At 42.9% G+C, this 14710-nt stretch overlaps 1 protein-coding gene across 1 annotated transcript in view; it reads left to right on the top strand.

The window, feature by feature from the left end:
- LOC311235189 (V-type proton ATPase 116 kDa subunit a 2-like) overlaps window positions 1-14710 on the top strand; it is a 42685-nt gene that overhangs the window by 5416 nt on the left and 22559 nt on the right. The window contains exons 9-12 of the mRNA XM_084322561.1: window positions 5415-5627; window positions 6027-6177; window positions 7223-7362; window positions 8617-8774. Coding sequence (XP_084178687.1) covers window positions 5415-5627; window positions 6027-6177; window positions 7223-7362; window positions 8617-8774 — 662 coding nt within the window. The remainder of the gene's footprint in view (window positions 1-5414; window positions 5628-6026; window positions 6178-7222; window positions 7363-8616; window positions 8775-14710) is intronic.

Below are 14710 nucleotides of genomic sequence, written 5' to 3' on the forward strand. Positions count from 1 at the left end.
GCCACATTAACTCAGCAGCGGTGCATCAGCACCACCACATGCAGGAAATGTAATGTAGTAAATGTGATATTACCAAAACATTTACATTTATTTAGTCATTTAGTGGATGCTTTTATCCAAAGCAACAAGTTCTGTACAACAAGTCAGCAGGAAGGGTACAACTCTGGCAGCTAAGTAACGATGTCCGTCAAACAGTGTTGAACTTGAGTGCTACAGTCTTGAGTGTGTAGTAGTGTAGACATATTAGCATAGTAGGTAGTAATATAGGCACAGTAGATTACTTAGTAGCAAAGTGCATAATAGTAAAAGACAGTATGAAGGTTAGTCTTTTTCTTTTTCTTTTCTAGATTACATTGTAATCTAGTTCAAACTCTGGCAGATGTGGTACCAAAACCAGATGTTTCCCAACCACCACACGCCTCCAAAGCAATTGGAGGAAATGCCGGTCTCATTCCGTGCACACTTAATAAGTGACGTAAAAAGCCGTTAACCCTGTTAGTTTTAGTTAAACTAGGGTATTCTTCAACCACTTGTCGAGCTGTCTTTCTCACTCACCATTCGGGGTCGAATCAGAGCCGGATCGCACCAGAAAAGGGTGTGTCAGTCCTAGTGAGAACGCTCCCCCCCCCCCCCCCCCCCCCCGTCCCCCAGGACGCTGATTCGCTCCAAACCTGGACAGCTGAAATAGGTGGTTCCGGGTGCGCGCCAGTGGGAGTGGGGGGCGTGGTGTGCGAGCTTGTACCAAAACACGGGAGAGGCTTCTGTATCAACTTGCTTGAATTTTGGGCAGATAAAACATACAGCAACAACTGGACAATACCCACAAAAACGATATTTATGGGCAATTTGCAAGTTCAGACCTCAACCAAACAAGCATGTGGAGCCTCACGGCTCAGTGGATGAAAACATGAAGCCACGTTACAAGCACAGCACTTCCCTGGCTCGCATTAGGCCTGGCAATTTTTTTGCCATTGCTATGTCTACAATACATTGGTTTCTTGTTCGAATGCATTTATTTCTATTAGACCAGTGGTGCCCAACCAGTCGGCCGTGATCGACCGGTAGATCAATGACATGCAATATAATTGCCGCGAGCGATGGGCTAATGTTAGCTGCTAACTAGTTAAATGGGCTAAGCTTAGCGTTAACCCTGGAAAACGCTCAAAGCGGACTCCACGACACCAGTTCCATTTGTGAGAAAAGGGGGGTGGGTTATATTGACGAGGCTTGACAACAGAGGTTCAAATATAACTTCATATTTATTGGTTATTTGTTTCTATATATCGGCATCCAGTCTCCACCGCCGTGTTAAAACTCTTCCTATGTTGACGTTCGAGCGTGACATCATCGCCTACGGCAAGCTTACACGCTCAAAACGCAAACCATAAACAAAACCCAGAGCGCACCAAGACTGAGTGTGTACGCAAACTAGAGGGGGGAGAGGGAGGGGGGAAGTTCGCACCCAAGGACGGAACGAGGATGGAACGGACCGGAACGGACCCGAATGGTGAGTGAGAAACCACCCTTGCTAAACAGTAAGCTCCTCTCAGTATCTCAGTGGAGCTGCATATAGAAAATATCCTGTGTTGGATGAAGCACATTAGAACCAGGCTACTCTTTTGAACCAGTTCATGGTGGTTGCAGATTTAAAAAGGAAAAAAAGAAAAAAGAAATTTCTTTCATATCCAGAATAATGGGCAGTTTGTGTAACAGAATGAATCCAGGCTACTTTCTTGGCAGCCACGGCTGTCTGTTCTGTAAGAGTCAGTGGAGTTTTTGTCTCCTGCTCCATGGATGCTTTTGGTGGTTGTATCCCACCCACACCCACAGTGAGAAAAAAAGGAATTGCATTAGCCTCCTGCAGCACATGACCTACACGAGGACTCTGCTGAAAGCAAGGCTGCTTCCTCCTCTCTCTCACCCTGTCTCTTAGTCTCTTCTCTCCCTTACCAGGGTATTTGTGGGGTATTAGAAAGTCACATTCATAATTCTCAATTTAAGGCCTTGAAAGGTATTAAAAAGTCTTAAATGTCAGGCAGAGGCCCCCCCCGTCCTGGAAAGAGGCGGTGATATCAGTTATACCAAAAGAAGGGAAGAATAAAGAACATTGCGAATCATATCGTCCCATATCGATGTTAAATGGGGATTACAAGCTGTTCACATCCATACTAACTAGGAGAATGGAGGGTGTCCTCCCTGACCTGATTCACGAGGACCAGACAGGGTTCATAATAGGCAGACAGACACAGGACAATGTTAGACGCACCTTACATGTGATAGAACAGGTGGAAAAACAACAACTCCCAGCAGCCTTGGTAAGTTTAGACGCGGAAAAGGCCTTCGACAGGGTCAGATGGTCCTTCCTGTTTAGGGTTTTGGAAAGATTTGGATTTGATGATAAATTCATCAGCTGTATAAGAGCCCTATACGACAATCCAAATGTAAAGATCAACGGTAGCTTGTTGGACAGATTCAAACTGCCAGGGATCTAGTGCAAGCCCCGCCCTCTTCGCAATTTTCGTAGAACCATTAGCCCAAGCCATTAGAGAAAGTAAAGAAATTAAGGGTGTTAGAATAGCAAGGGGGGACCACAAGATAGGCCTCTTCGCGGATGATATTATAATATACCTCCAAAACCCAAACCTGACCTTCCCCAAGTTAATGACCATACTGAATGATTATGACTGGATGTCAGGATACAAGCTGAATGTCGCGAAAACCCAGATTCTCACCTACAACTTCTCACCCAGTAATGGAATGAGGAATGAGTACAAACTGAATTGGGAAGCTGAATCAATTACTTTCCTGGGAGTGATTATCACCAAGGATATATGCAAATTAGAAGCGGCTAATTACAATAAGATTAATGATAAATTACAGAAGGATTGGCCGAGATGGGCTACACTCATGATGGATTTCAGTACCAGAATAGAAGTGATCAAAATGAATATTCTGCCAAGGCTGTTGTATCTCTTCCTCTCACTACCGGTCAAGGTCCCCGACTCCCAATTCATAGCATGGGACAAACGGATCTCTAGGTTCATATGGGCAGTGGGCAGACCTAGGGTGAAATTCAAAACATTGCAAATTGAAAAAGAGGGAGGAGGCTTGACACTACCTAATCTAAAGGAATACTACTATGCAGCCCAGCTGAGATACGCCGTTTACTGGTGCTCAAGAGCATACAGGGCCAGGTGGAAGGACATAGAGACCCACCTAGGACTGTGTCCAACCTCAGGCCAGATTGGGGGGAAAGAACACACAACTCAACAGGGAAATAATTCAATATTGGACCACACACTGGTGGTTTGGAATGAGGTGGTCAGGAAATACAAATCAAAAGAAGACAGTAGACTTCTGATTTGGCCTTCCCAGACCCCCGGTTTTGGCCCGGGATCACTGGACACCACTTTTGACGGGTGGAGAGATAGAGGTATAACAGCCATATGTACACTTTAGAGAACCATAACTTCATGTCTTTTGAGCAATTGAAGAGAAAATTTTACTTGGGAAATTACAATTTGTTTAGATATCTACAGCTGCGACACTTCTATGATACAGAAATCAAGAATAGGATATCAGTAGGTGGTAATGGGGTGGTGGGAATGATGGAGATGGCGTATACGCGAACTCCAGTGAAAATAGTATCGGAAATGTACAAAAGTTTACAAGCTCGCAACAACTGTAATTCATGAAGAAATGGGAAAGTGAACTGAGTATAATCTTGACAGAGGATGATTGGCATTCTATATGTGAGACAACACACATCCACTAGCTCTAGAGGATGGAGAGAATTCGGTTGGAAAAATTTGATGAGATTCTTTATCACACCGCAAATTAATAATAATAATAATAATGACTTGGATTTATATAGCGCTCTTCATGACACCCAGAGCGCTTCACAGAGTCCATTATTCGTTCATACACAGTCATACCGGTGGTGGTAAGCTACAATTGCAGCCAGAGCTGCCCTCAATTAAGAGTAAACAATTAAAAGGGCAACAACCCTGCTGGAGACAATGTGGACAGATGAATGCCAACCACTCTCACATATTCTGGTTATGTGATAAAGTATTACCGGTACACAGGAAATGTACAGAATCCTTAGCTACGAATTCCCCATGGAACCCCAGTTGATATATCTGGGTTTGATCACAGAGGAGACCATACATAATGAAGACATGTACCTGTTCAAAATCATGACAATAGCTGGTAAGAAGGCCATCACAAGGAGCTGGCTCAAAGAAGCCACTCCAGACAAGAGACATGGAGGGGAATAGTGGAAGAGATAAGCAAAATGGAAAAAATGACATTCCTGCTGAGAATGAAGGCCGAGACATACGACAGACGCTGGTCGAAATGGACAACATATGAGCCGTCGGACGGTTAAAGACTGCCATGACACAATCAAAACAGACCGGACATACCAAGAGCAAATACAGCTGTCTTCCCCCCCCACCATACAACACTGTCCTGTCCTGTTTGTCCTGTCTGTCTTGTGGTGGTGGTTGTCATATTATTAATGTGAACTGTATGATGCTTATGTAAAAGCTAAAAAATAAAGAGTTATAAAAAATAAAAAGTCTTAAATGTAATTTGCACAGGTACATTTATGTTGAAACCTGCAGATACCCTAGGCCTAATGTATAGACAAATAAACACCGGTTTCAATTAGAAGCTAAATTAATAGTTCTTGTCGTTACCTACATTACTTTTTAGGCGGCAGATGTCGGGAGATTAAATAACATTAAATATATGAAATGTTTTTGTATTCAAGTCGCTGTTTTTTGCTGGGCTACCGGGAGCTTCATGCCTCTGACGAGAGCTTGTATGGAACGTGCAAGAAATTTAATTGGCCCACAAGTACTTTTTACTAGTATAGTTGTGAAATTGGTATTCAATTTAGCTCCAAGTGGTATTAAAAAGGTCTTAAAAAGTCTTTAACTTAACTTGTTGAAACCTGCAGATATCCTGCCTTCTCTCTCTCACATACACACACACATTTGTCCTGCAGACAGTGTGAAGTCTTATTTCTCCCAATCAAAATACATACATTCTTTGATCTCTTGTCATGTTGAACGAACGGGGAACAGATACGACACCAGACTGAGGCCCTGATCGACCCCTTTCTGTGTGGAGTTTGCATGTTCTCCCCGTGCTCGCAAGGGTCCCCCCCCCCCCCCCCCCCCCCCCCCGATAAGATAAACCCAACGCTGTGGCGTCCTTGACGAAGACGGGACAGGAGCACTTGGATTGGTCCCCTGGCGCGGCTCACGTTGACGCCTGTCTGCTCCCGGCTGCCCTTGGGGGGGGAAGGACGACGGGATGGGTTAATCGCAGATACGAATCGCATGCATGCATGCCGATTGATGACCTCTGAGCAGGTCCTAAATTATTATTATGTTTTCCCCCAGGTGCTCTATAGAACGGAGGTCTACCTGAAGCAGGTCCTGAATAAAGCGTCGGAGTCCATCTACACCTGGGTGATCCAGGTGAAGAAGATGAAGGCCATCTACTACATCCTGAACCTGTGTAGCTTTGACGTTACCAACAAGTGTCTGATCGCTGAGGTGTGGTGCCCCGTCAACGACCTCCCCACCTTGCGAAGAGCGTTGGAGGAGGGCTCGGTGAGACTGCTTTGTGTCAATGGTTTTACTACCAGCAACCCTAACCCTTGCGTTTACCGTGTTTTGCAACAAGCAGCGTGGCTCGGTTTCAACCTTCGCTTCATGAACCAAGGCTTTGTTATAGCAAGAAAGAGGGACTTGGCATCCTCTGGCCTCCTAATGTTTAACTGCTTTATTTAGACTAGTTAAACCACAGTGTCCGATTGATTTACCCTCAAAAAGGCCCTTCATTCATTACATTACTGTCTAATGCGCCACTGTTCATTCGGGATACAAGCTTTAGTCATCTCTCCCCAGTATAATTGTCACTATTGTCGACTTGGAACGCTTAAAGATGTTATTTCAGCGGCTTGTTGTTGTTAACTAACATTTAGTGGTTTTGGCGACGTGCTCTTTCAGAGGAAAAGTGGAGCCACGGTGCCTTCCTTCGTCAACCGCATCCCCAGCAACGACACGCCCCCGACCCTCGTGAGGACCAACAAGTTCACCTCTGGCTTCCAGAACATCGTGGAGGCCTATGGGGTGGGCAACTACAGAGAGGTCAACCCAGGTACATGACCTTCCATTCCCTTTTCCCCTTTCCTTTCCCTTTTCAGGGCATCTGCCGGGTATTAAAAAGTCCTAAAAGTATTACATTCATAATTCTCAATTTAAGTCCTTAAATCGAGACATGAAATAATATTAAATATATGAAATGTTTTTGTATTCAAGTCGTTGTTTTTTGCGGGGCTATTGGGAGCTTGGTGTGTCTGGTGAGAACTTGACGCACCGTTTAAATTGGAGCACAAGTGCAGCCGTCAGTTCAGTGTCGCTATGTTTCTGTCTTTTGCTAGTATGGTTGTGAAATTGGTATTCAATTTAGCTCTAAGTGGTATTAAAAAGGTCTTAAATTTAACTTGTTGAAACCTGCAGATACCCTGCTTTTCTATTTCCCGTTCGAACCACAACTGTCCAGCCACTACGAGTCAATGGTCCTCATTCACGAACGGACTTACGACAAAAGTTACAAGCAAATTTCATCGTAACTAGGGATGTCCGATATTATTCGCCTACCGATATTATCGGCCGATATTGGCATTAAAATGTAATATCGGAAAAAAAAATACAAATGTAATACCGAAAAAAAAAAATACAATTTTTACATTTATTTAACCTTTATTTACCCGGGCAAGCAAGTAAGAACAAATTCTTATTTTATTTATTGTCAAAAAGTATGCATAATGTTGTGTTAATTCCACGACAAGAGATATGTAATGTTAATTACCTGAAATTATTCCGTTGTTTGGTAGGGGGGGGGGTGGGGGACCCTGCATATATCTGTATCGGAAATTAAGAGTTGGACAATATTGGTATATCGGATATCAGTAAAAAGCCAATATCGAACATCCCTAATATTAACTCCTAAGAGCAGGATTTACAAGCGTGGAAAGGCAGTCGTAAGTCGGACAGACTGGTATGCGCCCGTGTTCTTAACGGCTTCATGTGGGAGAAATCGTTGGTGATGTTCACGTGTTCACGTTTACGAGGAAACTTAGGAGAATATTAGTGAATGAGGTCCAACGTTGGTCTGTTGACTTACTGTCTCTGTTCTCCAGCTCCTTACACTATAGTCACATTCCCCTTCCTGTTTGCTGTGATGTTTGGGGACCTGGGCCATGGGCTGATCATGGCTGTGTTTGCCTTCTGGATGGTGCTCTATGAGAACAACCGCAAACTGAAACGCACCAGAAACGAGGTGAGAAAGACAGGAAGGCGGTACTTCAAAGCCATAATACACATAACACAACCCATCTTTACTACTACTTAGTGTTATTGACACACACACACACACACACACACACACACACACACACACACACACACACACACACACACACACACACACAAACACCCTGCACATAAACCATACGCAAGACACTTTCTGTAAATAATGGACTACTTTAGTTTATCTTACGTCTCAGGGGGGACTATAAGATACCAGGTGGAACTGGGGTTGAACACACCCGGGGGGGGGGGGGGGGGGGGACTATAACACACTAGGTGGAACTAGGGTTGAACACACCCGGGGGGGGGGGGGGGGGGGGACTATAACACACTAGGTGGAACTAGGGTTGAACACATCTCGCATGGGGGGGGGGGGGGGGGGGGGAAGAGACTATGACACACTAGGTGGAACTAGAGTTGAATACATCTCAGAGGGGACTATAGACACTAGGTGGAACTAGAGTTGAATACGTCTGGGGGGAGACTAAGACACTAGGTGGTAAAGTGTTACCGAGTTGAACATACACATTCCTGATTCTTGGGTCTTAGTAAAGTGTTACCGAGTTGAACATACACATTCCTGATTCTTGGGTCTTAGTAAAGTGTTACTGAGTTGAACATACACATTCCTGATTCTTGGGTCTTAGTAAAGTGTTACTGAGTTGAACATACACATTCCTGATTCTTGGGTCTTAGTAAAGTGTTACTGAGTTGAACATACACATTCCTGATTCTTGGGTCTTAGTAAAGTGTTACTGAGTTGAACATACACATTCCTGATTCTTGGGTCTTAGTAAAGTGTTACTGAGTTGAACATACACATTCCTGATTCTTGGGTCTTAGTAAAGTGTTACTGAGTTGAACATACACATTTCTGATTCTTGGGGGCGACAGTAGCTGAGGAGGTAGAGCAGTCGTCTGGTAATCCGGAGGTTCCTGGTTCGATTCCCGGGCAGCGTGCCAAAGTGTCCCTCAGCAAGACACTTACAGTAACTTAACCCATAATTGCTCCCGATGTGCAGGTTGGCACCTTGCATGGTCGCCTCCGCCATCGTTATGTGAATGATTGTGTGAGTGAATGGGTACAAATGTGAGGAACAAATTGTAAAGCGCTTTGGATAAAAGCACTACATAAATGCAGCCATTTACCATTTAACATACACATTCCTGATACTTTTGTCTCAGTAAAGTGTTGCTGAGATCTGTATGTTGTGTTTACATTCAGATCTGGAACACGTTCTTTGAGGGTCGTTACATCATCCTGATGATGGGCTTGTTCTCAATCTACACGGGCCTCATCTACAACGACTGCTTCTCCAAATCCCTAAACATATTCGGCTCAGGTTGGAGTGTTCGTGCCATGGTCAAGGCCGGGGTCTGGACGTGAGTTCCACGTCACAACTAATCACGGAGAGATGTACAGAGACCTGACTATTCAGAAATTGAATATCACTCGTAGTAAAAAACTACTTGAATACAAAAACATTTCATATATGTAATATTCTTTTTTTACATTCATGCCAATAAAGCACTTTTTAATTAGAATTTGGATTTGAGAGAGAAAGGAACTTTTCTCTATTAACCCCATAAGCTCGATCGACCCGGTACTGGGTTGAGATTTATTTCACGTCATAAATAGATCAATACAGTCCGTATTAATTAATGTTGCTTTCTTTTTCGAATATAGCCAAGAGTAAAGACCCTAACCCTATCAAAACGGCAGTCAACGTGTATATTTTCAGCACTACGTTTGTTTACCAATGATTTTAAGTGTTATTAGCTAAATATGAGCTTGTAAAAATCACATTGCATTGGAAACCGGATTTAGACGCGAGTCTACACTACCCAGTGTCAAAGCTGCAGCCGGTTGATGTGAGAAAAAAAACATTGACGTTATTTTCTTGATTTAGATCTCACATGTCGAACAAACCTGAACGTTATTGCCATAAAATACAACGTATATTGTTTCTTTACCTTTCTGTGAATGTCTAGAAAAAACGTGTCACAATCTGGTGGAAAATGGCGGCCATTATACAAAAGGAACTGTACTTACAGTAGATTTCATTCAGTCTTTGCTGACCTGTAACGGGCGCCTAGTGGTACTAAATCCAGATTTAACTCTGCCATTGGAAAGAGGAGATTTGGCCCGATCCATAGATGTATGACTTGGCCATAATACGGTCATTTATAGGCCTGATATTCTATATTTATATTTCAATTTGCATGTGTCCGGATCGCAAAATTCAGTCTACAAACCCCCTGTAAATCATTTGCCCTTTATTAATTAGCTTAGATTTTTTGTACACTTTTTTTTTTTTTTTTTTATATCTCTCTTTCTCAGATTTTTCTCTGTTTTCTCCCCGTCCCAATTTAGTCGTTGTGCCAATTCCCCCCCCTCCCCTACCTGGTTGTTGTGCGCATGTTCTCCTACTGGTCAGTACAAGGGAACCCTGAAGTGTCCGCACGCTTCCTCCGACACGTGCGGCGACAACCAGTGGCTCTCTTCTCACCTGGCAGCGAGGGCTCTCATTGGTGAAGTGTAACGTGTGGGAGGGCACGCTGCCTTCCTCAAGTCCTGCCTGCGTGAATATTAAAGGCAACCAACTTGTGTTCAGCTTTTCTCTGATTGGCCACGACCCCACGCCGCTAGCCCGCCCCCTTTTGCCGCGAGCGCGGCAGGAACCTTCAAGTTCCCTGGTGCAAAATAAATCTGGTAGTTCGTTTATGACGTTAATTAATAATAAACACTGTTAGGACTCTTAATTGCTGCGAGCGCGGCAGGAACCTTCAAGTTCCCTGGTGCAAAATAAATCTGGTAGTTCGTTTATGACGTTAATTAATAATAAACACTGTTAGGACTCTTAACACTTTGGTTGCCTTGGGTTAAATTAATGATATACCATAGGTTGCCGGCTCTATTTGTCTATGGAGAAGTACCCCTTCTTTGCATGGCTATAACTTTTAATTCTATTGCTACATTGCCATTATTAGGGCCCATTCAAAGTCCTATATGTATTGTTCATTGTGTAGCAACGTTAAACTTTTTCATTCACATATTCATAGTAAAGTATGGTCTAATGTATAAGTATGTTTTCATCTCTTTCTGCAGCTTTCTCCAGAACGTGATCTATAGCCCCAAATGCATTATATTGATGATGCAATATAGTTTTATGGCAATCAGCGCGATATAAAAAATTCCAACTAGACGTACTTCTAGAAGTTACTACACGTCATCTGATGTTGACCGGATGGGCTAGGGGGCGTTTATAATTCCGTGGGCAGCGTTATACCAATCATCTAATGTGGGTAAAATGTTGATAATAGCAGTTAGTATCGAAGACGGTAACGTTACACGCTGAAACTCACCCCAGTCTCCGCGCGCCGTTGGGCGATCATCGTCGAGTTGAAATCTTATCATTATGGGATGTAAATTTACCCGGTCCATCTCCAGCTTGTATAATGGTATATACGTCCAAATCATGTTGTTTATCGAGTTATTGGCAATCGATCACTGTGTAGTGTGACGAGCCAGAGTCGCGGGACCTATAGCGAGCGCCGGAAGTACTACGGTCGTCTAGGACAACCTCTATGCAACATCCTGTTTGGCGATTGCGCCGATCGGCCACCAGATGGCGCTCCTGAACCGCCAGAGAGCTCAGTGGGTCCTGCTGGTGGATCTCAGGCCAGCGGAGGGGACATATGAATCCGATCGCAGATTTTTGAAATATTGATATAAGGACGCTGTACAGCGTCCCCCGGCAACTTGAGCATGGCCAGCAATGACGTGAAAAGACGTTTCATGGCAGTCAAAGTGTTAATAATAAACACTGTTAGTACTATCTGACTCTTAATAATAAACACTGTTAGGACTATCTGACTCTTACTAATAAACACTGTTAGGACTATCTGACTCTTAATAATAAACACTGTTAGGACTATCTCGAGTCACGCGTCACTACTGTAACTAGAAACTGTACATTGTAATGTTATATGTTATTTCGCGTTTTTAACGTCAGTCACTGTACATCAGTGTAGAGGCTGGTAGTTTGTTTATGACGTTAATTAATAATAAACACTGTTAGGACTCTTAATAATAAACACTGTTAGGACTATCTGACTCTTAATAATAAACACTGTTAGGACTATCTGACTCTTACTAATAAACACTGTTAGGACTATCTGACTCTTAATAATAAACACTGTTAGGACTATCTCGATTCACGCGTCACTACTGTAACTAGAAACTGTACATTGTAACGTTATATGTTATTTCGCGTTTTTAACGTCAGTCACTGTACATCAGTGTGGAGGCTGGTAGTTCGTTTATGACGTTAATTAATAATAAACACTGTTAGGACTATCTGACTTTTTTTTTTTTTTTTTATTGATATTTTTTGCACAAATCTCTCCAATATTCAAAACATCTCTTTCCACATCATCATATGCAATTTCCAGGATTTGCCTTTTTCTTTTTTGTAAGAACATACAAAACATGTAAAGGACTCATACAAATACATTAACAACTGACATGGAAAATAAAAAAAGACTTACGAAAAAAGAAACATACTATACTATACATTATGCGTATACATCCCTGATATACATACTTTGCATGTAGACCGAACTACCTTCGAGCAGGTATGTGCTGCATCCTCTATCGGGATGCCACCCTTCTCCATATTGCATGTGAGAGAAAGCGCCCCAGACACATGCAGTTGTGCATGATAACATGCATGCACGCATGTCTCCAACACATGTATGTGGGTACGTGTATCACGTAAGCATGTGTACATGCCTCATATGTGTGTGTGCATCTTCCTGGTATGTGACTGTACTCCTATCTCTTGTGTATGTCTCGTATCCATGTGTGCCTCTGCCCCCTATGTGAGTGTATATCTCAGATGTGTATATATATGTGCGTCTCAGCTACGTATGTGTGTGTCTCCTATATACATGTGTATCCCCCATATGTGTCAGTGAAAGCCTATACTTCAACTATGTGTATATGTAGGTGTGTGTATGCCTATTTCCTATAAGTGAGTATGTGCATGTATGTGTGCCCCTGACGTGTATACCTTATCCTTGTGTATATGAGTGTGTGTAAACCTATTATGTACACATATGAATATGTGTATCCTAGATACTTGTATGCGGCTATACCTGCGCACATGTGAGTGTGATAGAGACAGTGACCGTTCCATAGATACACCATCCGGACATAAAATACATGTACATACATACACAATACATTATAAAGCACAAGTACCATCAGATCAGATCCCCTTTTTTCATATTCATCCTTGATAACATTGTAATCCCACCTTAATCATTTGTCCCCAGACCGTTCAGTCAGGTGTAGAAAACTGTCCCATACCTCAGCGAAAATATCCTCTCTCCCTGCGACTCTATACGTCACCCTTTCATATGATGCTGTCCGGAACATTAGTTCCATCCATTCTTTAAAAGTAATATCAACAGGTGATTTCCAATGTCGTAATGCAATTCTACATCCTGATATCATGGCCATTCTATACCACATTCCCCGGTATTTAGGCAGTTTAATCCCTTTCGGTACTATACCCAAAACACATGCCATTGGGGCATTATTTATCTTCACATTCAGAACCTTACTTAGGAATATCACAATTTGATCCCACATTTTCCGGACCTTCTCACATTCGTACAGCATGTGCAGTAAAGTGCCTGTCTCCTTCTCACATCTCCAGCAGATGTCACTGTCCCTTAATTTCAGTCTGGCCAGTTTACTAGGCGTCCAATAGCTTCTGTTCAACACTTTGTAAAAAATAAGTTGTGATTGCGCCTCCCTAGAGAATTTACCCCATTTGGACACCAGTTTCTCCCACATTTCCTCAGTAATATCCTCACGTACATCGTTCTCCCAGCTCAATCTCAGACCCGCCAATTTGGGTGCATTGTATTCTCTTATAACATCATAAAATCTTGACGCACCGCCTTTCCTACGCCATCCTCTATAGAATATTTCTTGAATTGCAGTAATCGGGCCACACTTTGGTCCTCCTATTGATGACGATATACAATGTCTAATCTGTAGGAATTTATAAAAGTTTTTATTATCTATATCAAAATCCTCTTTAATATCCTCAAAAGGCAAAACCCCATCTTCCCCGGCTATATCACCTAGTACATGTATCCCCCTTTTAATCCAATCGTCCCATATGACTGATTTCTTACCAATCTTTAGTTTCTTATTATACCATATAGAGGCTCTCGTAGTTAAATATGGGCTATCACCAGTCATTCTGTGCGATTGATTCCAAGTTTCCCTGATAAATGCCATTAAAGGGTTTTTAAAAGGTATAGGTCTGTCTGATTGTGTCAGGAAGGATTCCAGAGATGAGGGATATATCATTTCCTCCTCCATCCTGACCCAAGCAGGTGCCTCCTCAGACGAGTGATTCAGTTTGGAGAGCTGAGAGAGCGAGAATGCATAGTGATACCAATCTAGTTTAGGCAGGGATAAGCCGCCATTTTCCTTTGCTGCATACATTTTGGCCCGTCCAAATAGCGGCCTTTTGCCCCCCCACAGATATACATTAATGACTTTGTCATACTGTTTGAGTAACTGGGTCGGGAGAGTCAGCGGCAGCATATATAGGATATAATTTAATTTGGGAGCCAATATCATTTTTACTAAGTTTATCTTCCCCAGGAGGGACATATTCATCTTGGCCCAATTCTGGGTCAGAGCACTAATGTGTTCGATTATAGGGGCAATATTGGCTTGCATCAACTCTTTCAGACCTGGGATCAGCTTTATTCCTAGGTATATCAACCCTGACGGCATCCATCTGTATTGCCACCCCCTTCTGATATCAGGGGGACAACACTTAGAGAGAGGCATTGCTTCTGACTTGCTCCAGTTGATTGTGTACCCAGATATTTCGGAGAAGGACTCGATAATAGTTCCAATGACCCCAGCTGCTGTTCGGGGATTGCTGGATACCAATAAGATATCGTCCGCATACAAAAATAATTTATGTTCTAGAGGCTGCCCCGCTATTACCCCTTTGATGTCCTGATTAGTCCTTAGTGCGATAGCAAGTGGTTCGAGGAAGAGCGCAAACATTTGGGGAGAAAGCGGAGAACCTTGCCTCGTCCCCCGCCCTAGGTTAAAGGGCGAGGATACGATCCCGTTGGTCTGGACTATCTGACTCTTAATAATAAACACTGTTAGGACTATCTGACTCTTACTAATAAACACTGTTAGGACTATCTGACTCTTAATAATAAACACTGTTAGGACTATCTCGATTCACGCGTCACTACTGTAACTAGAA

Source organism: Notolepis coatsorum (genome assembly GCF_963971535.1).
Source record: "Notolepis coatsorum genome assembly, chromosome: 10".
Classification (NCBI taxonomy): domain Eukaryota; kingdom Metazoa; phylum Chordata; class Actinopteri; order Aulopiformes; family Paralepididae; genus Notolepis; species Notolepis coatsorum.